At 35.3% G+C, this 17078-nt stretch overlaps 1 protein-coding gene across 1 annotated transcript in view; it reads left to right on the top strand.

Moving 5' to 3' along the window:
• LOC125060780 (6-phosphofructo-2-kinase/fructose-2,6-bisphosphatase-like) overlaps positions 1 to 17078 on the top strand; it is a 32548-nt gene that overhangs the window by 4836 nt on the left and 10634 nt on the right. The window contains exons 3-5 of the mRNA XM_047665844.1: positions 9347 to 9481; positions 13417 to 13577; positions 15149 to 15535. Coding sequence (XP_047521800.1) covers positions 9347 to 9481; positions 13417 to 13577; positions 15149 to 15535 — 683 coding nt within the window. The remainder of the gene's footprint in view (positions 1 to 9346; positions 9482 to 13416; positions 13578 to 15148; positions 15536 to 17078) is intronic.

Genomic DNA, 17078 nt, shown 5'->3' with positions numbered 1-17078 from the left:
TATATGTGCATTTAACATTCGCTCGGTGAAGGAAACGTGAGGAAACCGGCTTGCCTTAGACCCAAAAGTCGACGGCGTGTGTCAGCCACAGGAGGCTGATCTTGCCTATTAGATTGACAAATGATCATGAGTCTAAGTCTGAGGCCCAGACCTAAAAAGATTGAAGCGCCACTGGTTTTATTTTTAATGTGTGTTAAAAAAAGGACCTTACGGGCTTACAGCGAAGAGGTTACTATTTTGTGTCGTTTGTAGAAATTATCTAGACGCAGTTAAATGAGTAATGGCTACGTAATCTGTATGGCAGATAGCCAGATGTGACCAGAGGTCTTGGGAAATCTACGTTACACGCGGAAAATTCGTGATATTACTGCGGGACTTTCATTTTCCCTTATTATCTTTACTTGATACAATTAACGATCGTAAAATTATGTAATTTCTAGTATAGTGTTTTTAGAAATTAATAAAAGGGTCACCGCGGTATGGAAATATTCTAGTTGAAATTTAGGTTTTAATTCTTAATAGCTTTAAAAGCAGTAATGACCAACTAAAAATAATAGTAATAATTAAAGCTCGTTTAATATCCAATTTACAAAAGTGGCGTAGCTTAACAAATGTAAGCTATATACATTTTATAAATATTTCCTGTTATCCTATATCCTGGCTACCTTCAGTGCCGGAACCCCTTCAAGGGTTAAGGTCTCCTCCAGCTTTTTCCAAATATCTCTGTCCATGGCTTACTTTCTCCATTCGCTTCCAGCTGACGCTTCTATCTCTTCTATCCGCCTACTTTTTGGGGGCCATCTTCTACCCCTTGGTACTTTCCATATACTTGTCTTGAAACACGACATACAATGATATATACATGCAGATAAATTATTAACTATAGCTACCTATTCCTTTATTGTTCTCAAGTAAAAAAAGTCTAAGGGAAGGAAAACGTATTGTTATTATGTATTTTGCCACATAATGCAACGTTGTGGTTTTCTGTGCGTACATGAATTTACGCTACGTAATAAGAAACGTAACAAATTTTGGACATAATGTCCTAGAGCCTGTGTGTACTTTATTTATATTACACTTTTACTTTTAAATTAATAATAATAAAATGTAAAATACATCTGATATGAAATTTATTTTAGTATTTTAGTTTAGATAAATTGATTGATAAAATAATTATTGTGAAAGAGTTTCCAAATAATCATGCCAATATGTATGAAATCCGGGTGCGAGAATGGTAGAACACAATTGAATGTTGATGGGGTAAACCACATCTTCTGGTGCCACTTTATTTCTAAAGGTTGGCTATTAACCATTTGAATGTCCGGGTATCTTGCGCTAGGCTAAAAAGCTTCAAAAGGTCCACTCCGATATGTCTGCAACCGCGACTTGTTCCTTTTACCAGCCCGTCTTTGCGTGTTGTTCCCACGAGAATATAAGTGCATATTTCACATTGCCTCCTGCTGATAGAGGACAAATCTTTGTTTTTAATTTATTTTATTATTATTTATTACTTAAGATGTCATGTGGAACATGGTGTAATGGTTGCAGCTCCTTACAAACGTTGTGTTAAACAAAAAACTTAGCGATTAAAAAGAGTGGCGGAGAGTTTGATTTGAGAACTGTCAGTAAATGTAAAATTAGATGCATTTAATGTATATTTCTTTTTTGATGTTCATATGTGTACATTGTGTTGTACCTATATGAATAAATGATTTTGACTTTTGTCTCTTGCCTTGAATTTTGCCCATAATTATAAGCTGCAACAAGTCCGTATCGATGATGACACAAGATGTGTCCGAGATATGCGACTTTTCGTATTTTAACAGTCTTTTAAAAATCACATAGCCGAACCTATTTTTAAAATTAATCCATCTTATCTTTTTAATCATCGATTAATTGCAAAAAGGACAAGCGGACTAATTGATTCTAATATTAGCTTAAGTGACAATATCACGAGGCCACAATTGAGTTTGATGAACGATTTCATCAACAAGGCGCAAGCTGACATAACGAAACAAGAATTATGATCTTGTGACGTCGGGCCACGCCCACAGCAAACCTGATAGTGTTAATTGTCTCGAGATAGGTGGCTCAAATAAGTTAATAAACAAATATGTTTTATTTGAGAATGATTTTAATTGGAATTTCTGTAGAATTTAAGAGTACATTTAAATAAAACATTTTATCACATTATTAAAACTTTCGAGAGCTATTCAAATTCAATTCAAAATCATTTATTTATTTAGTTCACACAATGTACACGTCTTATAAATGTCAATAAAGAAATACATTTTATATGCTAAATGATTTACTAAATGTGGTTAAAATAAATCAGTGCCGCATCAACCTTTTTAGGTCTGGGCCTCAGATTTTTGTATCTGTTTCGTGATTGTTTGTCAATATAATATAGCAACTAGGTGATCAGCCTCCTGTGCCTGACACACGCCGTCGACTTTTTGGGTCTTAAGCAAGCCGGTTACCTCACGATGTTTTCCTTCATTGTTCGAGCGAATGTTCAATGCGCATGTAGACAGAAAGTCTATTGGTGCACAGCTGGCGATCGAACCTACGATCTCAGGGACAAGAGTCGCACGTTAATCAAGTAGACGAAGCTCTTTGACGTTATGATAAGTGTCTACCTGTTATTTACACCTATAGCCGCGATAGGTATTTGCAATATTCCACTGGAATTTCTTGATCTTTGTACCTAATTTATCTCACATCTTCATTTCATAGTCTGTGTTTAGGTAGCTTATCTAATTTGCCTACAGTTACTAAGCAAGATGATTTACCCATCGTAACTCAAATTTGCAATTTGTTCCGCCGTTGTCAGGGCGCGACCGAATCCCCTGTCCCTCGTAAGGCGGGTACGATATGCCATTGTTCAGTGACATACAAATATCGGGAACTAGGGAAAGTATATGCCATTCAATTCTCTCATCGGATTTTTCACCAGTATAATTTTTACTCGAAACAGAACTTATTTAAGCGTACGACCAACCAAGGCTCCAGAAGATAAACCGCTCCTTATATGGAAAATATATTCGTTTTTACAACAAACTCCCAAGCGAAATTAGAGAATTATCAGTAAATAAATTCAAAACTTTTTTTTAAATTTGACGAATATTTAAATGATCCTAATCCTTGAGATGGATTTGCTCCAGTACAAACAATTTGTATGACTCAAAACTAAGCGATTAAAAATAGTGGCGGAAAGTTTCTTGCCAGTTCTTCTTGCCCGCTCTACGCCCTTGACTTGCAAACTGGTAGTAAATGTAAATTTAGAATAAATGTAACTTCTATTTTGACGTTCATAAGTGTACTTGTTTACCCATATGAATAAAGTTATTTTGACTTGACTTGACTATACCAATACCTTATTAGCGTAGCCTCAATACCAACCCTTGAGGTGTGGTAGAAAATATCGAGTTCAAATATTTCCTTACTGCAAGCTAAATCTGCTTGCAATGTTCTGAGTATTCTAGAATTCGAGTGATACCACCCACCTCGTTTGTTTTTGTCATCTAAATGTCAAAACCATTTGCACTATCTACATAAACATTTTAACAAAAACAAGTTTATTGTTCTGTCCTCTGAATTTTTATCGTTATCAATGTTCGTGTTATCGCTTTTGAAACAACTGAATTTCCAAAAATAATTATTATCGTCTTAAAAGGGATTATTTTTTATTTATACCGCAATTTAAATGATAAAATTATAAATATCCTCTTGGCTAATAATTCGAGTATGATGTAAATGTGATGGATTTTGACATGGTGGAGTCAGTTCGCGCTTGAATCTTAGGACTGTTAAAAGAATAATGGTGATCATATTTTTTAATAGGCAAGTAAGAGATCAGACTAGGCATGTTGGTATCCTCACGATGTTTTCTCTCAGAGGACGAGCGCACATAGATAGTCTTTTTTTAATGAGGTGCAAATGCGCTGACGTGGGTCCGCACCATGGATGTCGAGCTTGACGCGGGGACTGTGGGGCTGGGTCTATAATCAATACCCCCACCCACTAAAAACACCTCAGCCCATCATACCTCCTCCTCCAAAGATGCCCATTTTTATCAGTCTTGTGCTATGGAGTACCAGTTTATGCCAGCTGATCTTTTCAGATCATCTTCCCAGAGGTCTAAGGGTCTCCCCTTCCTCCTCTTTGTTATAATATTTAATTGGCGGCTTAACTTTGTGTGATTTTTTGAACGTTTTAAGGTTGTGTTTAAGATTTGTATGTATGGAGGGTTTTGATAGACGTATATACTTTCTAAATTCTGACGAGTTTATTTAACCAAACACCGTTTTAATTGTCCACCATTTAGGTTTGGAGCTCAACTCCACTAGATGCGATCGAGCTTCCTAATGTAAAACGTTTGCGAGGTTATATACATATGTTTATGCACATAAATTAACATTACACAAGCTACTCGTATAATGGGTCCAAGATTGTAGTCGTAACTTCGTCTCGTGCAAACAAACTATTATATAACTAATCAATCAGTGTATCGTTCACTTTTCTCGAACACGTTACAATGTATGTGTCGATTACTGTATTGAGTAATAAGAATGTATCTTGTATGCTATTTGTGCTTTCATCCATGTGGATAGAAATGTATTTGCGCGTCCACTCCCCCCGAAAATAGCACTGGTATGTCTGGACTATTGTCTCTGCTATTCAGCTGAGCAATACCCACTAAAACCTCGGTAGTTCCTACAAAGCTTTATAGAGAGGCTCTCGGGTCGCTCTTACAATCTACCGGGAATTTTATGGCATAACTATTGCGCTAAAAACCTCCGGTCCAGCTTACACTACATAGAAGGACATGGGTATATTTTCTCATCGTCTTCTGATCCTAGGATTCGTCTCTCGTTCTGCATCTCCTGTAGCATAATTTGCACACAGAAGTACTGTTGACTACTTTTTGGATAACACAAGGCAGTGCAAGGTATACCCATTAACGGTATAGATAATAGATTATACTTAATTAATAGCTGACGGCAAACGTTTGTTTTGCCATGTATATTATTTCTAGGATTTTTTTTAGTTCAATAAAAATAATTATCTACAATAATAAAAATAGGGGTTGATCGTAGAGCGGTGAAAATTAGGGGTTGTGTGTATTTTTATACGCTGTATCATAAAAAAAAAACAAAAAAGAAAGGGGGTGGAAACCCCTTATCACTTAGGAGGTTGAAAGATAGATAGTAGCCGATTCTCAGACTTACATGCATAAAAAATTCATAAGAATCGGTCGAACCGTTTCGGAAGAGTATGGAAACGAACATTGTGACACGCGAATTTTATATATTAGAGGTCTCAGTGTTGCAGATCTGTGGGAAAACTGGAAAATTTTAGGTTTTTATCAAATAGCTCTAGTTATGATTTACGTATGCATTTCATGCACGTGTGTCGAGCGTGAATTTGACGTCATTCATTGATCGCATTATCTATGATTAACCTAGCATAACTCTTTAATCAAAGCAAATATATTATGTTATTATAGTCTAGACTTAACTATAATAATGGGAAGGTTTTGTGTTCTCAACGCTACAATTAGAATTAATTTAACTTCTTTTCTGACGTTCATAAGTGTACCCATATGAATAAAGTTATTTTGTCTTGACTTGACAAAACCGTACCTACTATAGACACGGATTAATACCTGCAGCTGAGTTTCTTCAGCGGTCTGAGGCAGAATACGTATATATATATATTTATATAAATGTATGTAGAACCAGCTGCCCACTGAATTTCCGAACCAATTTGACTCCTTCAAGAGGGTACCAATTTCTAAAAGCCGGCAACGCACTTGCGAGCCTTCTGGCAGTGTGAGTGGCAATAGGCGGTATCAAATAACATGTGAGCCTTTTGCCCGTTTGACCCCTGTTCTATAATTGAAATACTATGCGAAATTAATTAACAACGAATTAGATTTGACATATGTAAGTCGCGACTTAAATGTTAGTTTCCCGTGTGACAAGATCCGAAAAGAGTCTTACGCTGTCTCGTTTCTGTATAGGTATCAACCCTGATGAGTGATTTTGAATAGAAAATGTGTGTTCAAAGTTACACATTTTTTCTAAATATAAATAAATGTTAGTCATTATAGATATTACATATACAAAACAATTAAATTATTTTACTATACTAATATTATAACAGCTGGAGTTTGTTAAGACGTAACCATGAAACTACAAATAATTAACAACGTTAGCAAATACAAAATATTTTTCCGTGAAATCCGTTTTAATTCAAATATATACGCATAATTATAATCTAAATCGTTGTTGAAAATTGTAATTTTTCGGACTTTATTTAAATATAAATTTTATTAAATATATATTATTTTATATTACAATTTCTTTCTTGAAGCATCATTATCTAGTTTAAAAGTCGTTTAATCATTATAGTTTTACAATAATTATTTATAATTATAAAAACATACATATAGCTACAGAACAGTATGTTTAAGTGTTCATACTTTAAAACAAATACATATTTACGTATTCTAATAGTATACTACAGTGGTCTTTAATATATAGTTTACCATCCCTTATATGTCTATCGCCTATGAAAATATAGGAATATTTCTTAACATAATATGTGTACAAAATAAGGTCCCACACCACAAGAGTCGATTAATTTATAATTAAATTATGGGGTTATTTTTCGACAGTTTTATAGGCCACTATATGTGCGTCAGAGACAACTCTGTAAGCTAACCTCGGGCTAATAAGAAACCGTATATTCAAGTTTTCAATATAAAAATTGTTTATTTCGTTACAGAAAGTTTGTAGTGGTACATATCCAGTGTACATTATTTCATAGAATGTAACAAACTTAAAACTAAACACGTTTTAAAGCCATTTTGCTTTTTTAAAAACCTATAAAACAGATAAAACAAAAGTTGTAATGTTTCGAATGGTTAACTAAATTTAACAATGAGGTAAACTACCTGGGAGCTATGCAACCTTTAGATTAGATTTGCATTTTTGACATACCTAACCTGAACCCAATAATCAATCCACAATCTCAGATTGAGACAATCTGAGATCGGACCGTGACAGTCGATCGTTCTCCTATCTGCATCCCAATAACCAAACCCTACGGAGACAATCCATTTTTGGCGACGGATAAAATGCTCTTTGTCGTTCCATTTTACCGAGTTTACACATAAATAAAATGAAAATTAAAACAAATTTAAAAAGTTTGGTCCCTGTGACAGTGTACCTTTGAGTTTACACTCATATTTGATAATCAATGTAAACCAAATAAAGTAAATAAAACCGTACAAATAACATTAAAATATACGTTTGTATGTTTAAAACATAATTAAATGTTGAAATCGAGCTTTCGTCAACAGTCATTTTCATACAAAAGTCTATCCACAGACACCGATCCGACCTCCCATGGATAGCTTGGATCGACAAATGGCTATTACAATCCGTCGATTGGTTATTGGCACACTTTTTACAACATTTGGATTAAGATTACTATCTCAGATGGCGGATTATGGATTGAGATAGGTTATTGGGTTCGGGCGTAAGAAAATGAGATCGCGGTCCCTTGAGCTCTCACGTCGCTTTATTTCCGATCCTAAAATAGCCTCAATTGCATAATTTGATCTAAATAAATCTCCTTAACCTATATCTGTGTATCAAAGTGCGCTGGCTAGAGAATGGTTGATATTTCCTTGAGTTGGGTACAAAGTCCCTTCTATTGGCAAGCGTACGTTCACCGAACATTTGTCTACGTAACCAACGACACGACGATTTAGTCGTTGGTTATACGATTCTAAATCCTATATGATTAAACATATGCCAACACGACAAATATTAACTTTATTTACAAAAAATATAGGTTTTGTATGAATTTCGTTTCTTTGTCCCTCAATCTATAAGAATATCTCTATGCCAAAATTCTTCATAGTCAACGATGCAAGCCCTAGTTTCATATTGTGTGAGGGAAAAAATTCGGGACTTTTTGTGGTTACGTTATCATACTTAGAAGTCATACCTATAAGTCACGTCTCTTTAACTTCAGTTCAGTGCATACCTCACAATATGTAATTAATTAATTCAAATGATGTAAATACTAAAACTTTAATAACTTGGTAACAGAATGATAACTTGTGTTTGCTGCGGAGAAATACTAAATATTATAGCCTGTACCCAGGCGGATACGACAGTTGTTAATCTCTGATGACGTCATTTATGTTTTTAATTTATGCCTTGCCACAGATAAACAAAAGGCGCGGCAAATAAAACCTCATCCTATTGGTCGATTTGGTTTGTGGTACGATTGATATTCCGTGTCGCTACGTCAGCCATTTTGATGTGTGAATGTTTTTATAAACGATAAGGTTTTTAGGCGAAAACGTAATTTATATACACTTGGGTTATTGATATTAGCCAATAATTATTCTAAATATATAAAGATTTGCGAGAGCAGCATAATAGCAGTGTTGTCCTAGTGGCTTCAGCGTGCTACTCTCATTCCTGAGGTCGTATGTTCGATTTCCGAATTTATAATTTGAAAAAAATAAACATCTTGAGGAAACCGGCTTGCCTTAAACCCAAAAAGACGACGGCGTGTGTCAAGCACAAGAGACTGCTTTACTTGCCTATTAGATTGACAAATACAGACAATGACAAACAGATACAGAACTCTGCGACCTAGAACTAAAAAGGTTGTAGCGCCACTGATTATAATTATTATGTAAAGTTTTGAACTGAATTTTGTCTGAATACCCATAACCATAAAAAGGGGACAGTCTATTGTCTACTGACTGTGCCCGTTTCTACAATATTTTTCTTTATAAGTACGTGATCAGCTTTCCGGACCAGACACTCCAGGAGTCTGTAGAAAACAATGCTTTATAATGCTAGAGATAAAATATATTGACCCGGACTTATGTAAGCTTGTGTAAGTGAAGGTTAAACGATAGATACGTTTTAGCTTACGCAACAAATTAATCTTGTATTTCCAATTATAGATAAAATACGTTTATAATGAAGTTGTTAATTACGTTTTAACTATGGAATTTATTTATGTAACGTAATAAGCTACCCTTACAATTAAAAACGTAAATCTATGCAGTTCGTTTATTATTTCCATTCATTGCGTCTAATGTGCCGTCGTGATACGATATATGTCTAAAAAAATTTAAGTCTAAAAGAGTTTAAAAACGTTCAAGCTTTAGGACTCTCTGGTAAATTTATAAGTCCTTGGACACGTCTTTGTTAGTGTGCGTTGCTGGCCTATGGAGGAGTCTCATTTCTAATATATTTAGCTCGTGTACTCCATCTATACATTAAGTACATAGTCAATATTGTTCCAGTGTCACTCCGTACAAGGCGCGTCAGCCAGTTTGCCCCGTTATTGATCGCGCTGGTGGGGCTACCTGCGCGCGGTAAGAGTCAGCTAGCTCATCGCCTCTCCCGACATCTTAACTGGAATGGAGAGAGCACTAAAGGTAATACACAATTAACTTAGCTTACGTTGAAGAGAACACTGTTCTGCGTGGTGAAATTTTGTCAGCGTACGACAGCGCCTGCCTGATTGTGATTAGTCATATTACGTCCATATTATCGAAATCAAAAGCACGGTTTCATCTTTTTTGGTCTTTTCACCCCCCAGAACTGTGTTCCCTTCTTTCGACAGCGTTCCACAGCGTGTTCCTGATTGTGATTGGTCATATTACGTCCACATTATTGCAATCAAAAGCAGTTCCATCTTTTGTCTGGCTGGCTGAGGCTTACGTAGAGTAATGTGATTATCCTAACAAAGACCAGTGTTGCCAGCCTTTAGCGTGTGCCAGTTGAGGAGTTACGGGTTTGGACCAATGGACATCGTTAGATCTGAAACCGACGGCTTGTGTCAAGTGCAGAGGGATCACCGGTCTATTAAGAAATAAATTATCACCAAACGGATAGTAGACTGTTTTTATAGAAAACAAAGCAGCCAAGTACGATAATGATATTCAAATATTAATTATGCAACGGTCATTTAATGCATACACAATACACATTCGTATTACCGATGTTTTTTTAACAGAAAGTTCTTTACTATTTATGGTAGAGTACTGGGTTCGTTAGTTACGACAATAAATAATAGTAAGTCCAGCTGGAAAGTGCTATTGCCAATAGAACGATGTGTTGCTAGGAACCACATATATTATGATTTTATAAAGGGTTAAATGGTATTAATATTTTTCAATTCAATGTCACAAAGGCAACTAAAATTGTGTTTCGTAGAAAGTGTTTAGTAAGTAACACTTACTTTGAGCGCAATGTTACAAGTTTAACCTGTAATGTATATGTTAACGTAAAATTGTAAAAACCGTTAGATTGTAATCTATCGGTTATCGGTATTCGGTAGATTGTACTACACTAACTTAGTTATCATTCAAACTTCTTTGGTCAATTACAGATTAATTTTACTTCCCAACAATTTCATATAACTACCGAATAATAATACGTTAAATTGCAAGCAGTATGTTGAGTTGACAATCTTTCGACAGTTTACAATCTCGCGAGATAGATTTTTTTTTTTTATTTTTTTTTTTATAATATATCACTTTTCTACTCCCCTGCCATTTTGTCCAGGGACCTTTGCACATCATACGTCTCGCGAAAGACGCCCCGGCTACATCTGTAATATTTTTGTTAACAATATTCATGGGCGAGCCGGGACGCAATTCCTCGCGAGACCCGTTCTTGGGGTTTTATTTGCCGCCTTTATATATTCCACAATTTTTTCGCAGAACCGTTCCAGGCACGATCTGTGCTTTATTAACATGTCCTGTAGGCCGTTACGGTCTACAGTCATCTGCATTTGTTGCTCCAGGTCGTGCCTGGACGATGCGAAAATAGGGCAATGTATGAGCACATGTTCTACTGTTTGTTCTTCATCGCCGCAGTCACATGCTGGGCTTGTCCTAATTTTAAACCTATGAAGGTAATGTGCAAAGGCTCCGTGCCCTGTAAGAATTTGCGCCATCTGGGGTGTGAAACGCTTCTCTTTTATTAATTTGTACGCAGTTCTAACATTTGCGATAAATAATTTTGTAGTTCCAGCTGTTTCACCCCCCAGGTAGCGTTCATTCCATACATCTAGAGTCTTTTGCCTTATCTGATGTTTTACATATGACAGGGGGTATGCGGCGTATTCAGGTTTTGACCTTAGTCTTTCCGCCGCTTCTTTTGCTAACGTGTCCGCCCTCTCGTTCCCTGGCGTACCAACGTGCGCCTTTACCCAGAAGAGGCTTATATGAGTTCCTCTTTTGCGGCACTCTTCCAGGCTCCGGCGGATCTCGGCTACCTGGGGATCGCGAGATAGATTACAATCTAACGGTTTTTACAATTTTACGGTGACATATATACACTATACAGTCAAAAGCTTTTACGACGACATCGTTTAGAACAACATACCGGTTATATTGACCAAAATCAAAGGTCCCGGCTGAATTCTATTGTATTAGGTACTTAATAACAAAGTCATCGGCTGTTACGATTATCGGTTTTTACGACCAAATATGAGAAGTCCCTTCGATGTCGTAACAGATTTGACTTTTAATTCTACTCTGGAATTAAGTTAGGTACCATAATATAAAACAATACCAACAGTACGATCGTTTAGTAGTTTTGGAAAGTTTTCTAATTGTTGTATAATAGATTTCTATGTCCGAAAATCTATGTAGATTTGCCGCTCCTATAAAGGCCTAATGTAGTTTTGATGATATCTTTTAATTAAAAAATAAACATCTTATCAGAAGTAAGGGATATGAATAAATCTTCTGTACAAATGTAGCTTCATAACAGACGAGAACACCATAATGTGTGTTCTATAGGTATGTCCATAATGTTCATAGTTATTAGTTACACATTATGTTTAGTATACACATATATGTCTACACTAAACATAATTCAAAACTTCCTTTATGAGCTCGCTTAATAAAAACAACTGACATTTATTTCTTTATATCGGTAAAACGTGATGGGTTACGTGGTTTATGTATTATCACTTGTAAACACTGCACTTCAGGAAATAAATGTATTCTAATAATAGACCATTGTTCGCGATAAACCTATTTTTGATAAGTCATCATTGAATCATAGCATTTAAAAAATGTATTGTAGCTTAATTGAGCAGTGTTGGCTTAGTGGTTTCAGCGTGCGACTCTCATTCCTGAGGTCGTAAGTTCGATCCCGACAGGGCACCAATGGAATGATTCTTTCTATGTGCGTATTTAAAATTCGCTCAAACGGTGAAGGAAAACATATTCTTAAGGCTTGCCTTAGATCCAAAAAGTCGACAGCGTGTGTCAGGCACGGGCTGATCACCTGCTTGCCTATTAGATTGACAAATGATCGTGAAACAGAAATGTACAGTATGTGAGGCCCAGAACTAATAAAAAATACGTTTTTAAGGTTCCACAAACAATTATATTTTAATTATTTTATTCATTTATATTATTATGGAGATAACTATTTCCAAATAATAAGTCATTTTTTTAAGAATCAGTATATGTAAGTAAAATAAACTTTATCGGTCGCTTAGATAGTTCAGTGCTCTTTGTAAAGGATTTGCTTATTAAATATCAGAATAAATATAATTTATTCTGATATTTTTATATAGAATAAATTAAGATTATAAAATTTGTGCTCTCCATACATACACCAGACTTATCTTAAATGTCTAAATTATTAACACTTATTTATTTAGTTTAGATTCATGCCCATGATAACCACTCTGCCTTGACCTGGTTTGTCTTGTAGCCAGGTATCTATGTATATTTTATATTATGCTTTGCACTAGAATGTAGGACACATTGCTGTTTGCAGAATATATTTATAATTTCATATGTATAAAGTGATATAACAATCATACACTTTCTGCTTCACACAGATTTTTAGCCTGTTCTGGTATAAGAACATTTAAAAACAAAAACGTGGTTATATGCATTATTAGTATGTAATTGAATAAATATATAAGAAAATAATTATAATATTACGAAAATGTCCGATATCTAGAACGCAAAAACTCCTTTCGAAATCCGAGGGCCTTTGTAATTAAGAAGTTTAGGGAGCATATAATAAATATGATAGAGAGATGCTCATGCGTTCATATATCAAAATGGTAAACCCTTTCGTCCTTTCAGCTGATGTCCACTGCTGGACATAGGCCTCTTCCCTAAATTTACAATATGAGCGGTTTGCTTTGCATCTAACACCTTCTCTACACCCTCACCAGATCTATCCACCTAATGGGAGGCCGTTAGAACGCTTCGCAGACTGTTCCCGGCCCTTCCAGGACGTTTTTGCCCCATCGGCCATCCGTTCTTCGGGCAACGTGCCCCTGTGAACCCATTAATATACAGGAAAGCAATAAGTAAAATTTTTGTTCCAGTATTCGACTGCAGTGAATATCGGCGACGTCACATGGCCCTGTACGGCACTCACGACATCTTCAGGGCGGATAACCAGCAGGGTTCAGCTATACGCCGCCAGAGTGCGCAAGAGGCGGTACAAGACGCAGTTCTTTGGTTGAAGGAGGGAAATGGTGTTGCTGTAAGTAGCTTTTTAACTTCACATTTTTGATGACGCTTTGAGACGCTTTTTACGCTAAAAACATACTAAGGTACTATGGTAGATTGTGCGTAAAGTCCTGGCTAACTAAGTCAGTCTAGATCCTTCTAGTAGTCTGTAGGCTTCACAGCGACCTCACTGCTTCGAGGATTTCTGCACGTTGTTCAGCCTTGCATGGGTGACTGATTCCTTTGCGCTGAAACAGCCTCTGCACATGGGGCTGTCTGTCGCGCCTAGGACAAAAAGATAAGGAGACAATGGCCCGTAATTGTCTCTATCATTGTTTTGAGATTAGTTCTGTTTAGGTTTAGAAGTCGCTTTGTGGGTTAACTGCAAATAACGTACAATCAGAAGATGTGTTAAGCGCGGAGTGTAGGAATATAAACAATTTCGTATATTAATAAAATTACACGATGCGCCGTTTTCCTCTTATATAAAATGATAAGTATTTCTTCCCGTTGTGACCAAATGTATTCTGTTATCGTGTATGGTTTAACATTTAGAGCAAATGTTTTGACATTAGTCGTGAACATGAAGTGTTTGCTAGGTGCCATCTGCCAGCGATCTTAAAATAGAATGCATTTGAGAATGTTTCTCAGAATCGTTTAATTCATTTATTTTTATTCTCACAACCATGGTTGCACATGTCCAACTCCGATATTATTGTTTCATTAATTAACTTTGTATTTTTTATTATTTTCTTGTACTCACAACAGTAAAGTTGTAAGTGATCGTTGGATCTTATTCATAAAAAGTAAATCAGTGCACACTGTTGGCTATAGTACTGTCTCTTTTTTCACTACGAAATCACAATTTGTCAAAGAGAGTGAGAAAGACGAATGAGTAATTTATTTAAAAGAGTGCGATCATACCATTTAAAACAGAAGGACTGCAGCAGCTATTATGGCCTCTACGTAGGCACGTTTGCCCCTCTATCATGTATAAAATACCGATTAAGTTTTTATTTATGAGTGTTATTGTTTTCTTAATACGATTTCTAAAACGTATTTATGAAGATAAGATTTTTGCCTTGTTTCCGCAATATTCACGTTTGCCACGTACTGACCTGCTTAGGTATAATCAGCGAAACAGACGTAAAAAAGTGTACCATGGGTATTATTTTACTTTCAGAATCAGCGCCGGTACTTTGTTACCTCAATAGCCAAATTCCGCAATACTGTATCTTTTTTGTTATATTTAGTTGTATCTTTTCTTGGCCATGTGGTAAATTGTAAGCGTGTTAGTAAATACAGTTAATCTGTATAACGCGATAGACCCAGAAATCGCATTGTAAGAATATAAAACCGTTTTTGATTAATTCAAAAACTAGGATCACACAATAATTAAAGTTATTTTATAACAACTCAATTGAAACAGATGCAAAGGTCACAAATCAAATTTCACACTACAGAAATGATACACAAAAACGCGTTATAGGGTTACCGCGTTATAGGGGGGAGTTCAGTATGTACCGCGATTTTAGTGTAGGATATTAAGAATTACATTGAAATAGCATACATATCGTTGTTTTAAATTAATCTTAACCCTTCCAGATATTCGATGGAACTAACATTACTCGCGACCAACGCAGAGAATTGAATGAATACGTCTCCGAAATGGGGTTCAGAATTCTGTTTATCGAATGCGTTTGCGAAGACCAAAACCTTCTAGAGAGAAACATCATTGAAATTCTACACTACTCAGCTGATTACAAGACAATGAGCGAAGAGGAGGCCGTAGATGACTTGAGGAAGAAATTGGAACATTACATGAGACAGTACGAGCCAATTGATGGCACGGTGGAGAACATAGGTTTTGTGAGGGTGGAGGATATGGGGGAGATTGTCACTGCGCACAAGGTGGCCGGGCAAAAGGAGTCGGGCATACTCGGATACTTGTCTGGGATGCGAGCTTTTCCACAGACCATATATTTTACCCGGGTAAGTTAGACTTTTTTAGAAGCTAAGTTGTAGTTCCTATTCATGGGCAATGTCAGCTCGGAGCACAGCCGTGTAAATCTATTGAGTAGTTCTCGCGTGAGACGTAAATTGAAATTATAATGATTTAGAGCAAAGGGTCATTGTTATTTATAAATGGCTGCACACGCGAACTTCGTTTCTCCGTAATGTGATGTTTGTACTTAGCCTACGTTATTAGCTATATACCTAAAGTTACCATTTCATCTTTGACTCAAAATGGGACATTGGTTTAATTTAGCTCAAATAATAAGTAGTCAATCCAAAAAAAAACTCAAGTTATTTATTTGGAAAAAGTTAGTTGGCTTAAAAGTTACGAATCACAAAATATAGAATGTTTAGTTATATTTCTATTTATCAGAAGAACAAAATTGTGACGATTCCAAATAAGAAAAATGGATAAAATTACGCGTTTTTGTTAATATTTTTTTCGACTAACACCACATAATAGTAACTAAAGAGTCACTAGGTGGTCACGAATACGCACGATACGTATTTGATTGTCCTCATTGTGTGATGTTTGAGAGAAAAATAAAAAATGGTTTTACAAACAACATTGGTTTTACAAATATAAAGTATAGTAAGTATACAAATTCTATCGAGTAAACTATTGCGTCTTTCGAAAACTTACCAGTAACATATAAGTTACTTCATTTATTTATAGTTGTCCCAACAGACAAATATTTATAATAGTGACATTACGATAACATCTATTATCCAAGACGTCAACATGTTTTCCCAAGAAATCCGGCTTCTTATTACTTGATAATAATTATTTATAATTGCAATAATTATAAACACACTTGTTTGTATTGGATGCATCCCAATTGCATTCAACTTGATATTTTTGTAAATGCTTTGTGATGTCATGGGACGATAAAATTCATAATTATTAATTTAGTATAAGAACCATTGTTAATGTAAATGTTATAATATGCATTTGGCGCATCGTAAAATTACCAAGCAATGGATACAAAATTTTATGCTTTTAGATAGTTTATAAATAGGTAGGTTTTATATAGCGAAGTTTTTAATTTGCTAGGATTATATTTTTTAGTATATACATACGATTATCGAATCATTAGATATTATCAACATAAATAAAATGTAGATAATATTTTTTTAATTATTCCTTGAGCTCTGTAAGAGTTTTTATACAGAGAAAATTTGGAAAATGAAAAATTTATTCCGGAAAAGAGAACAGTGTAGGGTAGCATATTAAAATGTTCCATATGTTGGTAGCTACATACCAAAAAAGGTAGGCTAAGTAAAAATCATATTGGGGCGAAACGAAGTTGGCGGAAGCTAGTTATATATTATATACGTACCTACGTAAAGTAATAAATTTCTAAAAATATGTTAATAAAAAAGTAGCGATTTTTGTTTGATTTAACATGGTCTTCAATAAATTACAACTATACTATAAATATGAGTTAAGTTACATATAGCATAGATAAATATAGAAGGCCAGAAAAACCACATTTAACGACTTACAATAACGTTTCAA

Source organism: Pieris napi, chromosome 22, assembly GCF_905475465.1.
Source record: "Pieris napi chromosome 22, ilPieNapi1.2, whole genome shotgun sequence".
Classification (NCBI taxonomy): domain Eukaryota; kingdom Metazoa; phylum Arthropoda; class Insecta; order Lepidoptera; family Pieridae; genus Pieris; species Pieris napi.
Note: the sequence above shows the minus strand (reverse complement) of the source record. Positions and strands in the feature narration are given on the sequence as shown.